General features: G+C 32.2%; 1 protein-coding gene and 1 long non-coding RNA gene across 3 annotated transcripts; both read right to left on the reverse strand.

The window, feature by feature from the left end:
* Positions 1–98: 98 nt before the first annotated feature.
* On the reverse strand, positions 99–7,789 carry LOC106378152. Its single transcript, XR_007331106.1, has 16 exons — positions 7,219–7,789; positions 7,061–7,133; positions 6,871–6,967; positions 5,290–6,756; positions 5,104–5,211; positions 4,883–5,034; positions 4,728–4,794; positions 3,358–4,648; positions 2,770–3,197; positions 2,612–2,684; positions 2,422–2,518; positions 841–2,307; positions 655–762; positions 435–586; positions 280–346; positions 99–200 (listed from the first exon to the last, which is right to left on the reverse strand). It is a non-coding gene; the product is annotated as an uncharacterized LOC106378152 (long non-coding RNA).
* Positions 7,790–8,872: 1,083 nt separating this feature from the next.
* LOC125596508 (homeobox-leucine zipper protein HDG10-like) lies at positions 8,873–19,191 on the reverse strand. 2 transcript variants are annotated; one of them, XM_048771593.1, is made up of 11 exons: positions 18,088–19,191; positions 17,024–18,003; positions 16,823–16,940; positions 16,378–16,569; positions 13,403–13,897; positions 12,559–12,633; positions 12,246–12,455; positions 11,424–11,604; positions 10,298–10,566; positions 10,079–10,168; positions 8,873–9,508 (listed from the first exon to the last, which is right to left on the reverse strand). In XM_048771593.1, the coding sequence occupies exons 2-11, from the start codon at positions 17,140–17,142 to the stop codon at positions 9,125–9,127; spliced, it is 2,133 nt and encodes a 710-aa protein (XP_048627550.1). In that variant the 5' UTR covers positions 17,143–18,003; positions 18,088–19,191; the 3' UTR covers positions 8,873–9,124. The 2 variants fall into 2 exon arrangements, with proteins under 2 accessions (XP_048627550.1, XP_048627549.1); XM_048771592.1 differs by having other exon boundaries at positions 17,024–19,191.
* Between the last annotated feature and the right edge of the window lie 849 nt (positions 19,192–20,040).

Raw genomic sequence — 20,040 nt, forward strand, 5'->3', positions numbered from 1 at the left:
TATCAGAGCACAAACAAAATTTATGCCTGAAGTTTTAGTACGTGTAAGTAAAGATAGGCAACATGTCATGGGAGAGACCAAGGTAAAGAAGCAATATAAACTTATACATATACTAAAAAGAGCCTTCTCTAGAAGATCTTATGGTTTGGCCTTAATCTTTCCCTTGCCGGGAAACTTCCTTTTGAGCATCTACAACTTCTCTGTAGAAGAAAGAAAATACAGTATCTTGAAAAACGATAGGAAAAAAAAAACAAAACATAATGAGGGTTTCAAACAAACCTGAACTCATCACTGATCTCTTTGCTTTACTCCTTCGTAAAAAGGCATTGGCTGCCTCAACAAATCTCTGTAGAATCATTGATAACTCAGTGAATTATAATGTTTCAGTGTTCAAAGTCAACTGCTTTTTGTAATAGAAGTGAGATGATTTTTACCTGTAGGAAACAAAGAGCAACACCTTCACGGAAACAACATCTTTTAGACCAATCAGGTTTTAGTTCTCTGCAGACGTTAGCATCATATAAGGCATGTTCAGCTTGCCCTAACCGCAACCAGCAGAGACTTCCGTTTCAGAAGAAGGTATGATCTGTGGGGTCAAATCCATAAAACATTTTTATCTTTAAAACAAAAGCCACTCACCTAAAAAACACTCACTTCATTCTTCTTGACTGTATCCCCTCTCTCTTCCAGGAGCCTAGTTGAACATCATCACATGTTCCTTTCCTCCTCGCAAGAGCTGTGCTGCTCCAATTTCTCCACCAGCTGAGATACGGAAACAACATGGATCAGAGAACTGAAACGCTAATTTAAAACCCTAAAACGTGGGTGTAAAGCTATTACTTTTTCCGGTGGGAAAAGTGACTTTGGACTATAATTCGAGATCCCACCAAGACCCGAGCAGCCGTCATTTCCTCCAATCCTCTGTCTCTCTCGATGTTGACTCTAAGTTGTCACCAGGAACAAATGTTCTAGTGACATCTCATGTCAGAGAGAGTAAAGACACGTGTGTGTTATACGTTTTCCTACGCCTCTTTTTCTTATTTTTCCGACACACCTAAGGGTCCTGCATGATGAGGCAGAGCTTCGTGTCCATGAGAGGTATTGGGGCCTCGTACTGGTTCCACTGCTTTGGTTGGCTCAGACTTTAGTGTGGGAAGTAGCCATGACATGAAAAGCCTTTGTGCCTGGAGGAACTATCTCCTCCTAACCTCTTTCATCGGATCATGAATGTGATGAGATTTTCCTCGTGCTGCCGACACGAATCCAATAAACCGTAAATACCAAAACATAACTGGTAGAGAAAGTAAAGTAAGGTAAGGAATGGACATACCTGGTGCACCACCGTGGACTTGTAGGCCAATTTGGCCTACGTTGTAATCTTCAGCATCCGGGGATGAAAAAAATAGTTTAGATCCCAATATGGGTAATCTTTAGTATTTTCAGTGCGTGTCCAGTTGATAAGGAGCAATTTATTACATCTCTTCGTTTTATGAGATAACCCAGAGAGTATGTCTTTAGACAGACAAAACACAACACTCTAGTAAAAAAAGAAACTAAAAAAGACAAAGACACTAAGAAGAATGAATCAAATACATACAAATATCAGAAGTTTCCTAGTAAAAAAAGAAACTAAAAAAGACAAAGACACTAAGAACCATGGACGCATGAGCTTTTATATATATAATCTTGTCTCTTGTTGCAAACGTCAAAAAGAATAGCCGGTGAGGTTTGTGGTGATTCAGTCATATTTGAGCTGCTAAACTGAGCCAAGAGATAGCCTCTAGATACAATCATACAATGCAATTTAAATATATAGAAAATACTCAAATAATTTATGCCATTAGCACTGCAATATATAAAACATAAGACATAACAGAGTTCAGAGCTCTTCTAGCATGCCTAAAGGGATTTGCTGACTAAACAGAATCATAATTTTCATCCAGGATGAAAAGAAAGGAATTATAAATCCAGCATCATACCTGTGACCACCACACATGCAATCTAATTATATGCCAGTCTGAATTCTCAATCCAGCGTCGAAGCATAGGGAAAATGAACATGGTACATTTGGGAGCAAGTAAAGAGCGACAGCCAAGATATGGAGCGGGGGAACCCCTTTAACGTCTCGTGGAAGGAATGATATCCATTGCTTCAGCATCCCAGGAGCAGAAGAATTGGACTGGGCATCGCAAAGCGGTAAGACTACACACCAAGCGAGACTTACAGCGATCTTGAGAATATTTCTCAAAATTTCAGTAAATTTCCATCTGTGGAAACCCGGGAAGTTTAAGATAATATCCAAGATACCTAGAATAGAAGGAAGAAACAATGTAATCGTTATTTCCTAGATAAGTAACAAAATGATGAAACAGAGGAACTCCAAACAGGGAAAGTTTTGTCGCAACATTGAGGGTGACGTACTCTGGAGGAAGCGTAGAAAAGCTGCTGTAATGAAGATACTGGAGAGAGATCTCCATCATCACGCATTGGCCAGCCGAGATAGAAGCAATCTGGAGACCTATATAACAGTGATGTGCAAATGTCACAAAAAAAAATTAATATTTCCCAACCAAGTAAATATTCAATTTACAGACTTTGAGTTTTAACGTACCAAAAATATTCATACAGATCATCATAGTTGGACCAATCTGAGTGAGCGGCCTTGCCAGTGGCATTCTTACTTGCTTTCCAATTCATGGAAAAGAGAACTATGGAGTATAGAAGGTCAAGATTATTAAGATGTCATAAACCTATCATTTAAACATTTACCTTTTCAGCAGAAAGGCCTCATCATCTCCACCGTAAGAAGGCTTGATATTTTCTCCAGTAACGATGCTGACATTTCCAGCCAGAAGACCATGGAGTTCATAAGCCATCTGAGAATAAAAAGCAGGTAAATATTGATGAATTCTTGTGTTTGACTAATCATATCAGCTAAAAAGGATTTAAAAACCCATATACAGTATCTTCTCCTGTTGTATATCTTCAGCACCTTGAGAAAGCCTTCGCATAAATTAAATGAGTGAATTTTTATTAAGAGTATAAACATCATTCAAAAAAGTGTCTCATTCAAGCCATTTGTGAAAATAAAATGTTGCCTGGTACCTTAAACTATGTTTACGTCCTAAAAATTTGCACCAGTTCTTGTAGTTCTTAAAGAACTTTGTCTTGACGGCATCAACGGCTCTATCGTCGAGCTGCATCGATACATTAATTAACACAAAACTCCATTGCTTAAAAGTGTTAACAGATAAATATGTATCTTTTTATTGATGGAATATTGGGACAATGCTGTGGTGTTTTACTCATCAGTAGTGTCAGTGGGTCTAGATGAGTGCAGGGAAGTATCGAAGGTACCTTATTCAGAAACTCTGGCCTGGGAGTCAACCTTATATGATTATCAGCAAGTAAACAAACCAGATACTCCCTTTGGTTCCTGACATTGTCTCTCTGTTAAAATCAAAGAAATAATAAGTAGGAAATATAGTTCACAGGTTCAACATAAATTCATTAGGTCGTCTTGCGTTGCCAAGGTAACTAAAATTATTACAGGTGAAGGAGCAAAAAAGACTAAAGAATACAAATCCTACCCTAGCATCAGCGTTGCCAAGGTATCTGAAATTATTACATGTGCAAAGGAGAAAAATTACCTTTTCGTTTTTAGCAGGAGCTTTTGAAGATTTGCCATATACATTTTATTTTCTTGAAGAAAGCTAAGTCTTTTAGTTTCATCTTTCAATGACTGCAGAATAGGAAGAAAAATATTCAACTTATACGCTTCCTAGCAAAAAGCTACATTCATTAAGATGTTGTGTATATACCTCTTAATTATTTCCTTGTCTGGTAAGATATTTCTTTTATTCAGTCTCAAACTCAAAATCGATCTCCTGCATACAAATATAAAGAACAGTTCTCAGTTTTTCTGAAACCCACAAACCAATAGAGTGTTTTGAGATTCTAAACTAACAAAGGTACTACGTGCTGATTAGGCTGGTACCCTATGAAGCGACCTCCAGCTTGATCCTAGCAGCTCTAAGCCAATAAAGGTCCCACCTTTTGCAATGTTTTTGGCCTCCCAGAAATGGATTTTGGTCCGAGCGAAACTTCGGAGGCAGGAGACTTACCGGTGGATTATGTGGTCGTAATTGTAGCTTCGTTAGTGATAGTTTTCGATTTGGGCTTGATTCAGGGTTTAGATGAAGCGGCTTATATCGTAGGAGAATCAACGGGAGATGGAACAAAACCATGAAGAAGAGATTAAATAGCAACTTTGATTGATGAGGAGGGTTTCGCAGTAACGGTGATTGCTAGAGAACGGAGATGGTGAAGAAGAATGAAGAGTCAGATGGACACAGCTGCGTGACATGTCAAAATATAACCTTTTGATTGGATGAATTTTTAATCCGACGTGGCACATCTTAGAAGCCTTCATATATCCCTTTTAATCAGAGCACAAACAAAATTTTATGCCTGAAGTTTTTAGTACGTGTAAGTAAAGATAGGCAACAATGTCATGGGAGAGACCAAGGTAAGAAGCAATATCAAAACTTCATACATATACTAAAAAGAGCCTTCTCTAGAAGATCTTATGGTTTGGCCTTAATCTTTCCCTTGCCGGGAAACTTCCTTTTGAGCATCTACAACTTCTCTGTAGAAGAAAGAAAATACAGTATCTTGAAAAACGATAGGAAAAAAAAAACAAAACATAATGAGGGTTTCAAACAAACCTGAACTCATCACTGATCTCTTTGCTTTACTCCTTCGTAAAAAGGCATTGGCTGCCTCAACAAATCTCTGTAGAATCATTGATAACTCAGTGAATTATAATGTTTCAGTGTTCAAAGTCAACTGCTTTTTGTAATAGAAGTGAGATGATTTTTACCTGTAGGAAACAAAGAGCAACACCTTCACGGAAACAACATCTTTTAGACCAATCAGGTTTTAGTTCTCTGCAGACGTTAGCATCATATAAGGCATGTTCAGCTTGCCCTAACCGCAACCAGCAGAGACTTCCGTTTCAGAAGAAGGTATGATCTGTGGGGTCAAATCCATAAAACATTTTTATCTTTAAAACAAAAGCCACTCACCTAAAAAAACACTCACTTCATTCTTCTTGACTGTATCCCCTCTCTCTTCCAGGAGCCTAGTTGAACATCATCACATGTTCCTTTCCTCCTCGCAAGAGCTGTGCTGCTCCAATTTCTCCACCAGCTGAGATACGGAAACAACATGGATCAGAGAACTGAAACGCTAATTTAAAACCCTAAAACGTGGGTGTAAAGCTATTACTTTTTCCGGTGGGAAAAGTGACTTTGGACTATAATTCGAGATCCCACCAAGACCCGAGCAGCCGTCATTTCCTCCAATCCTCTGTCTCTCTCGATGTTGACTCTAAGTTGTCACCAGGAACAAATGTTCTAGTGACATCTCATGTCAGAGAGAGTAAAGACACGTGTGTGTTATACGTTTTCCTACGCCTCTTTTTCTTATTTTTCCGACACACCTAAGGGTCCTGCATGATGAGGCAGAGCTTCGTGTCCGTGAGAGGTATTGGGGCCTCGTACTGGTTCCACTGCTTTGGTTGGCTCAGACTTTAGTGTGGGAAGTAGCCATGACATGAAAAGCCTTTGTGCCTGGAGGAACTATCTCCTCCTAACCTCTTTCATCGGATCATGAATGTGATGAGATTTTCCTCGTGCTGCCGACACGAATCCAATAAACCGTAAATACCAAAACATAACTGGTAGAGAAAGTAAAGTAAGGTAAGGAATGGACATACCTGGTGCACCACCGTGGACTTGTAGGCCAATTTGGCCTACGTTGTAATCTTCAGCATCCGGGGATGAAAAAAATAGTTTAGATCCCAATATGGGTAATCTTTAGTATTTTCAGTGCGTGTCCAGTTGATAAGGAGCAATTTATTACATCTCTTCGTTTTATGAGATAACCCAGAGAGTATGTCTTTAGACAGACAAAACACAACACTCTAGTAAAAAAAGAAACTAAAAAAGACAAAGACACTAAGAAGAATGAATCAAATACATACAAATATCAGAAGTTTCCTAGTAAAAAAAGAAACTAAAAAAGACAAAGACACTAAGAACCATGGACGCATGAGCTTTTATATATATAATCTTGTCTCTTGTTGCAAACGTCAAAAAGAATAGCCGGTGAGGTTTGTGGTGATTCAGTCATATTTGAGCTGCTAAACTGAGCCAAGAGATAGCCTCTAGATACAATCATACAATGCAATTTAAATATATAGAAAATACTCAAATAATTTATGCCATTAGCACTGCAATATATAAAACATAAGACATAACAGAGTTCAGAGCTCTTCTAGCATGCCTAAAGGGATTTGCTGACTAAACAGAATCATAATTTTCATCCAGGATGAAAAGAAAGGAATTATAAATCCAGCATCATACCTGTGACCACCACACATGCAATCTAATTATATGCCAGTCTGAATTCTCAATCCAGCGTCGAAGCATAGGGAAAATGAACATGGTACATTTGGGAGCAAGTAAAGAGCGACAGCCAAGATATGGAGCGGGGGAACCCCTTTAACGTCTCGTGGAAGGAATGATATCCATTGCTTCAGCATCCCAGGAGCAGAAGAATTGGACTGGGCATCGCAAAGCGGTAAGACTACACACCAAGCGAGACTTACAGCGATCTTGAGAATATTTCTCAAAATTTCAGTAAATTTCCATCTGTGGAAACCCGGGAAGTTTAAGATAATATCCAAGATACCTAGAATAGAAGGAAGAAACAATGTAATCGTTATTTCCTAGATAAGTAACAAAATGATGAAACAGAGGAACTCCAAACAGGGAAAGTTTTGTCGCAACATTGAGGGTGACGTACTCTGGAGGAAGCGTAGAAAAGCTGCTGTAATGAAGATACTGGAGAGAGATCTCCATCATCACGCATTGGCCAGCCGAGATAGAAGCAATCTGGAGACCTATATAACAGTGATGTGCAAATGTCACAAAAAAAAATTAATATTTCCCAACCAAGTAAATATTCAATTTACAGACTTTGAGTTTTAACGTACCAAAAATATTCATACAGATCATCATAGTTGGACCAATCTGAGTGAGCGGCCTTGCCAGTGGCATTCTTACTTGCTTTCCAATTCATGGAAAAGAGAACTATGGAGTATAGAAGGTCAAGATTATTAAGATGTCATAAACCTATCATTTAAACATTTACCTTTTCAGCAGAAAGGCCTCATCATCTCCACCGTAAGAAGGCTTGATATTTTCTCCAGTAACGATGCTGACATTTCCAGCCAGAAGACCATGGAGTTCATAAGCCATCTGAGAATAAAAAGCAGGTAAATATTGATGAATTCTTGTGTTTGACTAATCATATCAGCTAAAAAGGATTTAAAAACCCATATACAGTATCTTCTCCTGTTGTATATCTTCAGCACCTTGAGAAAGCCTTCGCATAAATTAAATGAGTGAATTTTTATTAAGAGTATAAACATCATTCAAAAAAGTGTCTCATTCAAGCCATTTGTGAAAATAAAATGTTGCCTGGTACCTTAAACTATGTTTACGTCCTAAAAATTTGCACCAGTTCTTGTAGTTCTTAAAGAACTTTGTCTTGACGGCATCAACGGCTCTATCGTCGAGCTGCATCGATACATTAATTAACACAAAACTCCATTGCTTAAAAGTGTTAACAGATAAATATGTATCTTTTTATTGATGGAATATTGGGACAATGCTGTGGTGTTTTACTCATCAGTAGTGTCAGTGGGTCTAGATGAGTGCAGGGAAGTATCGAAGGTACCTTATTCAGAAACTCTGGCCTGGGAGTCAACCTTATATGATTATCAGCAAGTAAACAAACCAGATACTCCCTTTGGTTCCTGACATTGTCTCTCTGTTAAAATCAAAGAAATAATAAGTAGGAAATATAGTTCACAGGTTCAACATAAATTCATTAGGTCGTCTTGCGTTGCCAAGGTAACTAAAATTATTACAGGTGAAGGAGCAAAAAAGACTAAAGAATACAAATCCTACCCTAGCATCAGCGTTGCCAAGGTATCTGAAATTATTACATGTGCAAAGGAGAAAAATTACCTTTTCGTTTTTAGCAGGAGCTTTTGAAGATTTGCCATATACATTTTATTTTCTTGAAGAAAGCTAAGTCTTTTAGTTTCATCTTTCAATGACTGCAGAATAGGAAGAAAAATATTCAACTTATACGCTTCCTAGCAAAAAGCTACATTCATTAAGATGTTGTGTATATACCTCTTAATTATTTCCTTGTCTGGTAAGATATTTCTTTTATTCAGTCTCAAACTCAAAATCGATCTCCTGCATACAAATATAAAGAACAGTTCTCAGTTTTTCTGAAACCCACAAACCAATAGAGTGTTTTGAGATTCTAAACTAACAAAGGTACTACGTGCTGATTAGGCTGGTACCCTATGAAGCGACCTCCAGCTTGATCCTAGCAGCTCTAAGCCAATAAAGGTCCCACCTTTTGCAATGTTTTTGGCCTCCCAGAAATGGATTTTGGTCCGAGCGAAACTTCGGAGGCAGGAGACTTACCGGTGGATTATGTGGTCGTAATTGTAGCTTCGTTAGTGATAGTTTTCGATTTGGGCTTGATTCAGGGTTTAGATGAAGCGGCTTATATCGTAGGAGAATCAACGGGAGATGGAACAAAACCATGAAGAAGAGATTAAATAGCAACTTTGATTGATGAGGAGGGTTTCGCAGTAACGGTGATTGCTAGAGAACGGAGATGGTGAAGAAGAATGAAGAGTCAGATGGACACAGCTGCGTGACATGTCAAAATATAACCTTTTGATTGGATGAATTTTTAATCCGACGTGGCACATCTTAGAAGCCTTCATATATCCCTTTTAATATAGTATAGATATCATAAACAAACAAAGCCAAACCGGCAACAAACATAACATTGTTTATCTAAGGGCCTTCCCTTAGAAATTATTATAAGTTTGAAAACCAACCAAAAGAATGAAAGTATACGAGTCTGATTCATTAGAGAATCATATCGGAGAATAGTCTTCTCACTCAAAGCATTATTTGAAATAAAAGAAACAGAACCAAATAGTTTGAGAACTGTGAAACAGCTCTCACTGTCCATCATGGCAGTTAAGCATGGCTTTAACCTTTGTAATAGTGGAGCTAATCAAGGTATCGACTGAGGTGGTCCATTTATCCATTTGGAGTTCTTCATAGATAGTCGGACCAGTGACAAGGATCTGGAAAGCCACCGTCAGGAGCGTCTTACAATTGTCACAGCCACCGTCTAGCTCAGCGGTTGCGGAGGGACGGCCGTCACGGGAGATGACGAAACCGGATGGGAGGATTGGAATGTCAGAAGGATTGACATTACCTGAAACGGCAGCGTGTGCAGTGCTTAGGTCCACTGGAGCGTAGACCACCATACCTCCTAATGCATCTATGAAGCTGTCTTGTATTATCATCAAGTCACCACCCTCCGCTGCACTTGAAGGCTAGTTAACATATACATATAAACCAACATCAATTAAGGTCAAAAGAATCAAAGTTAATGCAAAGACCAAAAACGTGAGAGAATAAAGAGAACGGGTGTGTGCTTGTGTTATGATGATATACACAAGTAGAAACAGAGAGAGTGTGAGTGAGTACAAAACAGAGACTGAACAGAAACAGTCTATTTTTTTTGTAACTGAACAGAAACAGTCTTGAGAGAACAAGAGTTGTGACTGAGAGTGAAGGCCAAGCTAAATAATAGCACAAATACATCAAACTGTAATGTAAATACTTCCATGAAAATATAGACGTGGACACGATGAAAAGATATAATACTTATTATGGACTATGGAGGATGATCTACTTGCGATTGATGACAACTTTTTTTTTTCTGAAACAACGATTGATAGACAACTAAAATGAGAACATATTAACTTGACTCTATCTATTGATTTATTTTTTGAATGACTATCCATTGCTTTTTTACATTTTAATATAACATCTCTATTGAAAACGTTAATTTTAAAGTGGGCATATCCTGTAAAGACAATAAGAAAGTATGAGTAATATACCTGGAGAATATTCACACAGTTCTTATTGTTTGCTCCAGTGACAAAGCGAGCGACCTCAGTAACCGGACTCGCATGGCAGAGAACGTCCCACTTTTTTACATAAAATTTTTGATTTCGTGTTAATTTGCAGCAATGTGAAAATCAGTAAATTTGTATTAATTGTGTTTAGAAAAGATGATTAGAGATGGACTTGTGCAATTAAGCTTGATATATTTTTACCTGGTGGCGAACCTCGAGATTTTTAAGGAAGTTGTAGACTTGGAGAGGAGCAAGAGGGAGACATAAAGATGAACAAGCGCAGACAATGAGACCGACCGGTTGGCCGGCTTCTTTGTTTACACGCACCGAAATATTAACTCCGCTGCTGTTGGTTGCAGACTGTTGCGAAAAATCAGATTTTTCAGGCATATTTAGTATCCATGCAAAATTCTTCAACATTCTTTCTCCTAAATCCATGAGTCTCCTTCTTCCATTTATGGTTTTCACAACTATATAGAAAACAGAGATAAAATAAAGAGATCTCCAACAATTCCCTTCTTTTAAAGGAGGGACACGCTTAAAATAAAAAGATAAATGAGTGGTTCTTTAACGGTGACATTTTATACATTTTCTTTAAATTTTTAATATATTATATTTTAGTCCTCAATAATATAATAATTAAATATAATCATTAAATTTTCAAAAATCAATAAAACATATTATTTGGTAGATATTAAAATAAATTATTTTGAAAATATATAATAATATGTAGTCAAATATATCTATAAATAGTATAAAAATGTTAATAATGATTTTTAATTGAAATAGTTGTAAGAAACTGTAACAATAAGTACTAAAATATGATATATAAAAAATTATCATGCAATTGTGAGACATATAATTGTAGAGACAAAATGAAAAAATGAATAGTGTTTAAATTGTTGAATAGTATTCATTTATATTTGAAGGTGTATTATTCACCTTTTTAAAAAGATAAAAAAAACTTTTAGTATACAAAATCTTTAAAAAGTAAAAGGATAAATAGCTGTTGAAGATGCCGTAAAATATTAATTAGACACTCAATAAAAAAGTTAGTGTTTAAGTGGAGGCTTAGACTTCGTGTACACCATTTTTTGAAAAAAAAATCATTTTAAAATGATCTAAACAGGCGTCTGGATGTTGTCTATAACAATTTTTAGAATACTAAAATATATATAAGATTTTTCACCTACTAAAACTAGCACTTGTCAACATCGTTGTTGCATATTAAAGTTTTTTTCTTTTCAAGCTCTAATGGCTATCACAAATATTAATTTGGCCAGATTGATATTATATAGCATGGGATTCTGATATATAATATAAGTACCTCCGGGGTCGTCAGTCGTCGGGAAGTCAGAGACAGAGTAGAGAGATAGCCTCTCACACATTCTCTCAAGAGTAGCGGTCCAACGGCGAGCTCCGTAGCCAAAGCCGCCGCATAAGAGGTCTCTGTAAATCCGATGTGCCCGCACTTTATCATTTACTTCCACGTGCTCCATCCACGTCACCTGCTCATTTTGTTTCACATAGTTTTAGTTTCTATATGGGCCAAAACATAATTGCAATGTTTTACATGTTTTCACTATTCTTGTTTTCCATAAAAATAGTGGGGGTATGTTGTAAAATAATTGATCAAATCACATTCTATTTTTAATTTCTGACTATGCATGTAACCGAAAAAATCGCTTTTAGGTTATATATGAACAACACATTCTAATTTTTGTAAATAAATAAGTAAATATATTTTCTTTCTAATTTTACTAGACTCTATTAATCAAACTTGAAGTGATGTGATAGACTCAGATCTAATACTACTTTCGTTTTTAAAAGATAATTTTTTTTAATATTTTCACGTATTAAATCACTATAATAAATATACAGTTTTCTATAATATAATTATCAATTTTCAATAATTTTTAATTAATATTAATTTAATAAATTTAAATAATTTTCTTAAATTTACAATTTTTAAGAAAATATAAGAAAATTATCTTCGTGAAACAAATATTTCTTCTAAAACATTTAAAGGAGGGAGTTTTTTTCTTAATGTAAAAACCTCGCTTGATGCTACCTTAAAACTATTTATAATAAGTAAATCCATAAATGATATAAAAATTCTATTAGAGAAACATAGGAGAAGAAAGGAAACCTTAGAGTGACCATTGGGCATGGCTTGGATGAGAAAACCGGAAGGACGTTTGTAGCAAGCCGGAGTCCCAAACTCAAACTCAAAGGCTACTTGATGGTAAGAAACGTCAGCAATCACCCAGAGACCTTCCTCCAGTTGTTGGCAACATCTTAGAATCATAAACTCTCTTGGTGGCAGCAATGGCGACAGTATGTGCAGTTGCTCATACATCTATTTAATGTATCAGCCCATTTATTGTGTGTTCACCGAGTACTTATTATATGCATATATTAAGAGTTGAACATAAAATTATAAAATGTTATAAGATTCATACCAATTTCGAGGATTCCAGCACGCGAATTGTTTTAGCTTTGCTCACAATTGTTGAGAAAAGACTCGCCCATTTCTCCTGCAATAATTTATATTTTTAAAGCTGAAATTAAATTCATGAAATAAGTTTCCGTGATTTTCTTATAATCATGGCATATACGATTTTACAAGTTTTGTGTCTAGCATTTTAGAGGTTCAAGGTAAAAATTTACTATAAAACGTTTATTAAAATATAATTAATATACCAACAAAAATATATCCAAAACTTTTATATACATAAAATTTAAAGAAGAGAAAAAACTATAATAGTAAAAAAATAACATAAAATAATATATATAGGCATCTGTAAACATCTTCATCAGTTATCTATTTTAATTTAAATATATATAACAATGTATATATGTAAAGTTATAAATGATAAAGTAATATAAAAATGTAAATAATACAATATTAATCAAAAAAATAAGATATAGATATGGACAAAAAAAAAGAAATAGCAAAAAATTCGTCAAAACATAATGAAGTTTCGATGATAAATCAATTCAAAATATTAATACCATGAAATAAATATGATGTTAAACAAATTAATCTAAAAATATAGATAGTTATTATTAATGAGTTGATTACTATAAATATAGAAGTAAAATATACTTACTTAACTATTTGATTAAAGTAAAAAATAAATGTTGAGACCCATAAAATTTGTCACGTGAGAAAGAATTTGGGGAAACAGCCTTTTCTTAAATCATCAAGAATGGTTTTGAATAGTTAAATATAGAACAAATAAAAATATAATTTTAACCAAAAAATAAGAATATCATTTTTGGTTAAGTTTAGATATTACGTACCGTATCTAAGAGCATGTTCACCAAGTTTTTGGCATCCAATGGAATCACCGCGATTTCCTTGGAAGACTCAATACGAGTCTTAAAATAGCTATTTTTAGTAAACTTTTTCTCATAGTTCTCTTGATCAATTACGAGCCTACTATCGATTGACGACTTAATCCACATTGGTTCTTCAGTTTGAATCAGAGTTATAACCTCCGTCACAGCAGCTACCATCGCTTCAGTCATCATCACTTTCTCCATATTAGATAGTGGCGGGGAACATTGCAGTTGTCGCGGCTGAGGCGGTTGGGCGAAGCTGATGTGTTCACGAAGGTATAGTTCTCTTAACAAGCTTGGCGGCTCCACGAGATGGTTGGAAGAGGTTCCATATGTGACATGTGGGTTGTTGGAAGTCGATGCGTGCAATGATGGACCATGGAGATAGGCTAAAGCATTGACAATAGGTTTTGGATGGCCTTCGGTCTTGTATACCAAAATTGAGAGTTTGTCACGCTGATATTCATATTTTGATCAACAAAACATTAGTAATGTAGATACACTTTAAATTAAAACAAAACATGACAGTTTGTAAATCCAGATTAGCAAAAAAACAAATCAGATTATCTTTTAACCAATCAATTAAGTTGTGAATAATAAGATGGGTATCTAGAGCTTGCAACATATCTGCATCTGAAGAACAAACTCAAAACCGACCCAAAAATCAGGTTTCAATACCCGACTCAAGTTCGATCCGATTTTTAATAATGTCCAAATGTGATCTTTTCAAAATTCAAAAATAGATACCAAAAAGAATCAACCCAAATTTAAACGGGTATCAGAATGCCCATGAAAAAATCTATACTAAAAATGACATGTTTAAAAAAGGAGACATTTAAAAAAAAATATAATACTTTTTTATGGAAAAGGTTGTTCAATTGAAACTTATATATTTAATCAAAAATTAATTTTACCGTAAATAATAACATATAGATATCATATGTAAAGAAAAAAAAAGAATTAAGTCATATATAATTTGTATTATGTAGAATTATGGGATCGAAATATTTGAATTCCGAATAACAAAAGTGAATTTTTTTTGAAAAAATTACAATAAGATTATTGTAAATAGAATATATATCTAAAGTATATCTTGTTTGTATCATTTTACCATTGAAGTTTTCATATCATTTTAAATAATTTTACTTTATTTGATGTTTAAAATAACCTGTCTGCATCATTTTTCCATAAACGCTTTTATACTATTTTGAAAGTATTTATAATATTTTACTATATTGAATATATTAAATGAACGATATTACTATATTTAATATAAAATGAACAGTAAGTCAAACAAACTCTAACCATTTATATTGGTTTTGAACCGCCTTTGCCAATATATATTGCATGTAAAACATAGAAAACTGAAAACTGAAAAAAATATTAATCTAAAAGAAAATCATACTATTTGATGTAATTTACATATTTATAGTACGACTAAAATCAATATTGTGCTACAATAAAATTTATTTTTCGATTCATAAAAATATATGCATAAGGACACATATGCTTTTTAAATTGGACATTGATTTTATATAAAACATGTAAAACAAAGAAAATCATTTAGTAATTTAAAAAATTGTATATATGCGTAACTTATAAAAGTAAATGGATAAATAAATTATATAGATTATTTTTAAGCGTAAAATATGATATTATACTGATTTAAATGAGAATAACCACATGGATGATTTGAAGTTTGTAGTTTAAGTTTGAACAATTTAAATCATTTATTTCTAGATTTGATCAATTAAACGAATGGTGAACAGAAAAACCCTGCAAAATCCTTGTTAGTTTTATTTATTTATCTAATATGTAAATATTTCTTGAAAAAGTTATAATAAAATCATTGTAATATATATATATATATATATATATATATATATATATATATATATATATCTAAAGTATATAACTTTTAATTAAATCTTGTTTGTATCATTTTACCAATGAAGTTTTCATATCATTTTAAATAATTTTACTTTATTTGATGTTTGAAATAACCTGGTTGCATCATTTTCCATAAACGCTTTTACATCTAATTTTAAAGTGTTTATAATATTTTTACTATATTTAATTTATTAAATGAACGGTATTACTATATTTAATGTAAAATGAACCGTAAGTCAAACAAACTTTAATCATTTATATTGGTTTTCAATTGTTTTTGCCAATATATATTGCATGTAAAACATGGAAAACTGAAAAAACTATTAGTCTAAAAGCAAATCATACTATTTGATGTAATTTACATATTTATAGTACGACTAACATTAATATTGTGTTAGATTTTCATAAATAATTTAATCGCTAAACATTAGTGAAAATTACAATAAAAATTATTTTTCCATTCAGAAAAATATACACATAAAGACATATATGCTTTTTAAATTGGATGTTGATTCTATATAAAACATGTAAAACAAAGAAAATCATTTAGTATTTTTTATTTGATGCTTATGCAGTTTTATCAAAAAAATTGTATATATGTTTAACTTATAAAATTAAATGGATAAATAAATCATATAGATTATTTTTAAGCGTAAAATTATGATATTATACGGATTTAAATGAGAAAAACCACATGGATGATTTAAAACATTTATTGCTAGTTTTGATAAATTAAATGAATGGTGAACAGAAAAACGCTGCAAAATCCTTATTAGTTTTTTTTTTATCTAATATGTAAATATTTCATGTAAAACAAGTAAAACTATAGATTGAAAATCTGAAACGTTCAACTAACAAAATCATTTTAATTAAAAGACTTGCATGTTTTGTATCTTTCACAGATTTATATTGCTATCCATAAGTATATTAAATTTTAACATTTACCAATATTTTCTAGTGTTAGAATTGAGATATTCATTTAACAATGGAACAATTGATGAAAATCACAATATTAATTAAAAGGGAAACTGAAAAATATGACACACCTCTTCTCTGAGATATGCGTTATTTGCACTGAGGTTTTGGAAATAGAGCTTGCGATCTACTTGCTCAGGATGAGGGCCACCACATGGAGGGCAAGTCACAGTGTTCAATGCCTCTTGCATTGCTTCGTTCTCACGTCGTATTTTCATATTCTCTGTTCTAAGTGATGCATTGTCTGCTTTTTCATTTTGAACCTATAATTTATTTTTTTATTTAAAATAAAAATAATATTAATAACCACAATTTAAGTCATATCAATTTTTTTTTGTTTTTAATATGCACATGCTGTTTTAACTAAAAAATCTAATTATGCACCTAATATTTTGATTTCGACGAATAAATAATGACTGATAAATTACTCTCAGAGTTTTAGTTAAAGTAAACCAGTTCATGTCATGTATGCAACTATAATATGTAGAAATAAACATTAATTACGAAAGATTTTACTTTGGCTTGGGTTCTTTTGTTTTGAAACCAAAATTTGATTTGTTTTTGTTTAAGTTTCAGTTCTTCGCCCAATTTAAGTTGCTGCAAATCGTCTGGATGAGGACACTCCTTGAAATACCTTAAATCAATTGACAAAACATTAATTATTAATTAAGAAGATTTTCATTTAAAAACTAACTGTGATCTAAATTAAGATCTTACGCTTCAAGCTTTTGAATTTGATGATTAGAGTGGCGATGGTAAATCCTCTTATCCCCATCACTGGTGTACAGAGAAGTTTCTTGTTCATCACTTGAGCTGCTATCACGACCAGAAGCCATTTTTAAATCCAAATGAAAGAATAATCAAATATGCATAATCTATAAACCATTTAAAAGCTATTTATATAGAAACCCTGGAAAAGACATATATGGTTTAGAAATTTTCCTTATGTCCTTTTTGTTTTGTCAAAAAACTTAAAACAAGACCATTTATGAAAACAATCTCATTACAGATTTTTTTTCTTTTGTGGACGCGACTCTAAAAGTATTAATGAGATATTTTTCTATTTATATTCTCTAAAAGATTTTTTTTTGAACATTTCAGATTTACATCAAGTTCCACCTAGAGTACATTGGATACTCTTAATCTAATCCATTAAAACATGAGTACAAATAAAACTTGATTCTGAATTTTCTTTAATAATTACAATCTAATGCCACTGATCTAAACACAATAGGTTTATACTTTCGCTAACCCATTAATTTCGTTCTACATTATGCCAAGAAATATTTCCAGTATGCCAGTAATTTCTATATTAATCTGCCAAGAAAATATTTCCACTTAACCAATATGAAATATTACGTTAGACCAAAAGCAGTTAACAATTATTTATTCAATGTATATACCTTAGTGAATTTTATTTTGGTAATTGTTTAGATTTAGAAGAAGGAATTTTGATGAATTCATATATATCCGTAAATAACTGATTATGATTCTAAATTTAAAATTTTACGAAAAATTAGTTAGCATCGTCAACTAAAAATCTGCAAATATATTGTATATATATTTAAGTTCTTTTAAATATTTTATCCATAAATGACTATTCAGTTATAGATTATATTTTTACAATTATGCAAAATGCTTTAAGAAATATTCATCCCCGATTGAAAGCTCTTGGTATTTCATACCTTAGCTGGTCTCTGAAAAATCAAAACAAAGAATGTAGATTAGAAGAACCTAATTATCCTAAAACCTCAAGCAAACCTCAATCAAGAAACTCGAACCTTTATGCCAAAAGATGAAGTTATCAATAGATCTATCTTCTGATAATCTTAGAGTGAAGACATTAACTTATTTAGATCAATTGTGAGAAAGCATGCGTCAGAATTTTGTCGGCTGCGGGGAAAGAGATAAGAATAGAGATAAGAATAGAGAACTTTTGATGGGATAAGAAAAGTCGGTAGATGGGAAAAGCGTTTTTATTTTTTTCTTGGAAAAATAACATATGGACTTGGATCATTGGAAAAGGTTTTTATTGATAATTATGCGCTTATATCCACTATGTGATTGTAAATTATGGGCTCATATCCACTATGTAATTGTAAATTATGATGGACGAACTTTAAAATCATAAAAAATGGCCCAATTAATAATATAAATTAAGTTTGCAAAATAAAAATTTTAAAATCTGTTCTTATTTTTATTTTTGACATTAATTCTCTTCATATTTTTGAATGTTCTTTTTGTAACTTGGTTTCATTTTTTTTATCTAAATAATGTATTTATTTAAAAAAACTCAATAAAAATTTTGAACAATATATTCAACTTTAAAAGAAAATATTTATAATATAATTTACTAAAACCCACAAGTATACTTAAACCTTTAACACTTTACTGTTTATTTTACCAAATAAATTAAATAAAAGCACAAGAAAAGAAAAAGACAATCTCAATGTCAAACATGAATAACATCAAATCTATAATATAATAAGTATAAACAATTTAACTTATGTGATTTCCATGAGTTAAAATATATAATTATCAAGAACAAAAACCTGCGCGCTAGTTAACAATTAAAATATATTGACTAGCTATGATTAAATCAAAATGAGCTAATGAGGTGTTAACAAGCAAATGTTGGAGTATGATACCGGATTTTCATCATAAATTAAACTTCAAAAAAAAATTGGGTTGAAATGAAAGAATGATTATAACATAGTTCAGATGATTTATTTAATTGAATTTTACAAATCTAGAGTTTTCATGTAACTATATACAGTAACAAATCTATAAATTAATAACGACTATATTAATAAATTTTATCGGTTGACCGGTGCAAAATATAACACAAATCAATAAAATAAAAAGATAACATTTTTTTTGAAGATCCCATGTAAATAAATAATCCCACTAAAATAATAAATTAATAAATTATATATATATATATATTTATATAAGTAGAAATGATATATTGTATTATTTGTTTATGTTATAGTGGATTTTATTTCTATTTTTCTTAAGATTTCTTATTATTTTGATAATATCTAAGAACTAATTTTAAAACACATTTAAATTGCATGATACATATCTCATATACATCAAATAATATAATAAAAAGATATGCAAGTTGAATGTATAAAATTTAATGAATATATAAACAGTGAAATAAAATGTTTTTTTTTCTTATTATGGAAAAAATATATTCTAAAAGATATAAATCTAAAAAAAAGAATCCTATAAATTAATAAAGTTCTATACTCCCAATATTATTAAATTATAGATTTTTACTGTATATAATTTAGCGATATATTTAGCGTGTTGGTTGAGTTATTTAAAAATAACCATTTCAAATTTAATAATACCAAAATTTGAATATTCAAAGTACATCTCTAAATTTATTAGCACATGATACATATAGTTATTAAATTCAAAATTCTATAAATAATTTATAAAAGAAACAGGGGATTTACATGTTAGTAATATAAAGTTATATTAATTTGATTACAGTGTTTGAGTTTTTCATATGTTATTTTAGTTTACATATCTTTTGTTTCTGTATACAGTGTCTTGTATATTAAATACTCTGTAATTCCAAAATTTTGAATCTAATATACACTCAAAACAACATTCTTTGAATCTAAGGTATCCATAGTCTCAGATTTGTTGTAAGTAATGTATGAAGCAAAAAAGAAAGATGAACAACATATGTTTAATACACAGTTGTGCCAAATGTTTTG

This window comes from Brassica napus, unplaced genomic scaffold, assembly GCF_020379485.1.
Source record: "Brassica napus cultivar Da-Ae unplaced genomic scaffold, Da-Ae ScsIHWf_121;HRSCAF=216, whole genome shotgun sequence".
NCBI lineage: Eukaryota > Viridiplantae > Streptophyta > Magnoliopsida > Brassicales > Brassicaceae > Brassica > Brassica napus.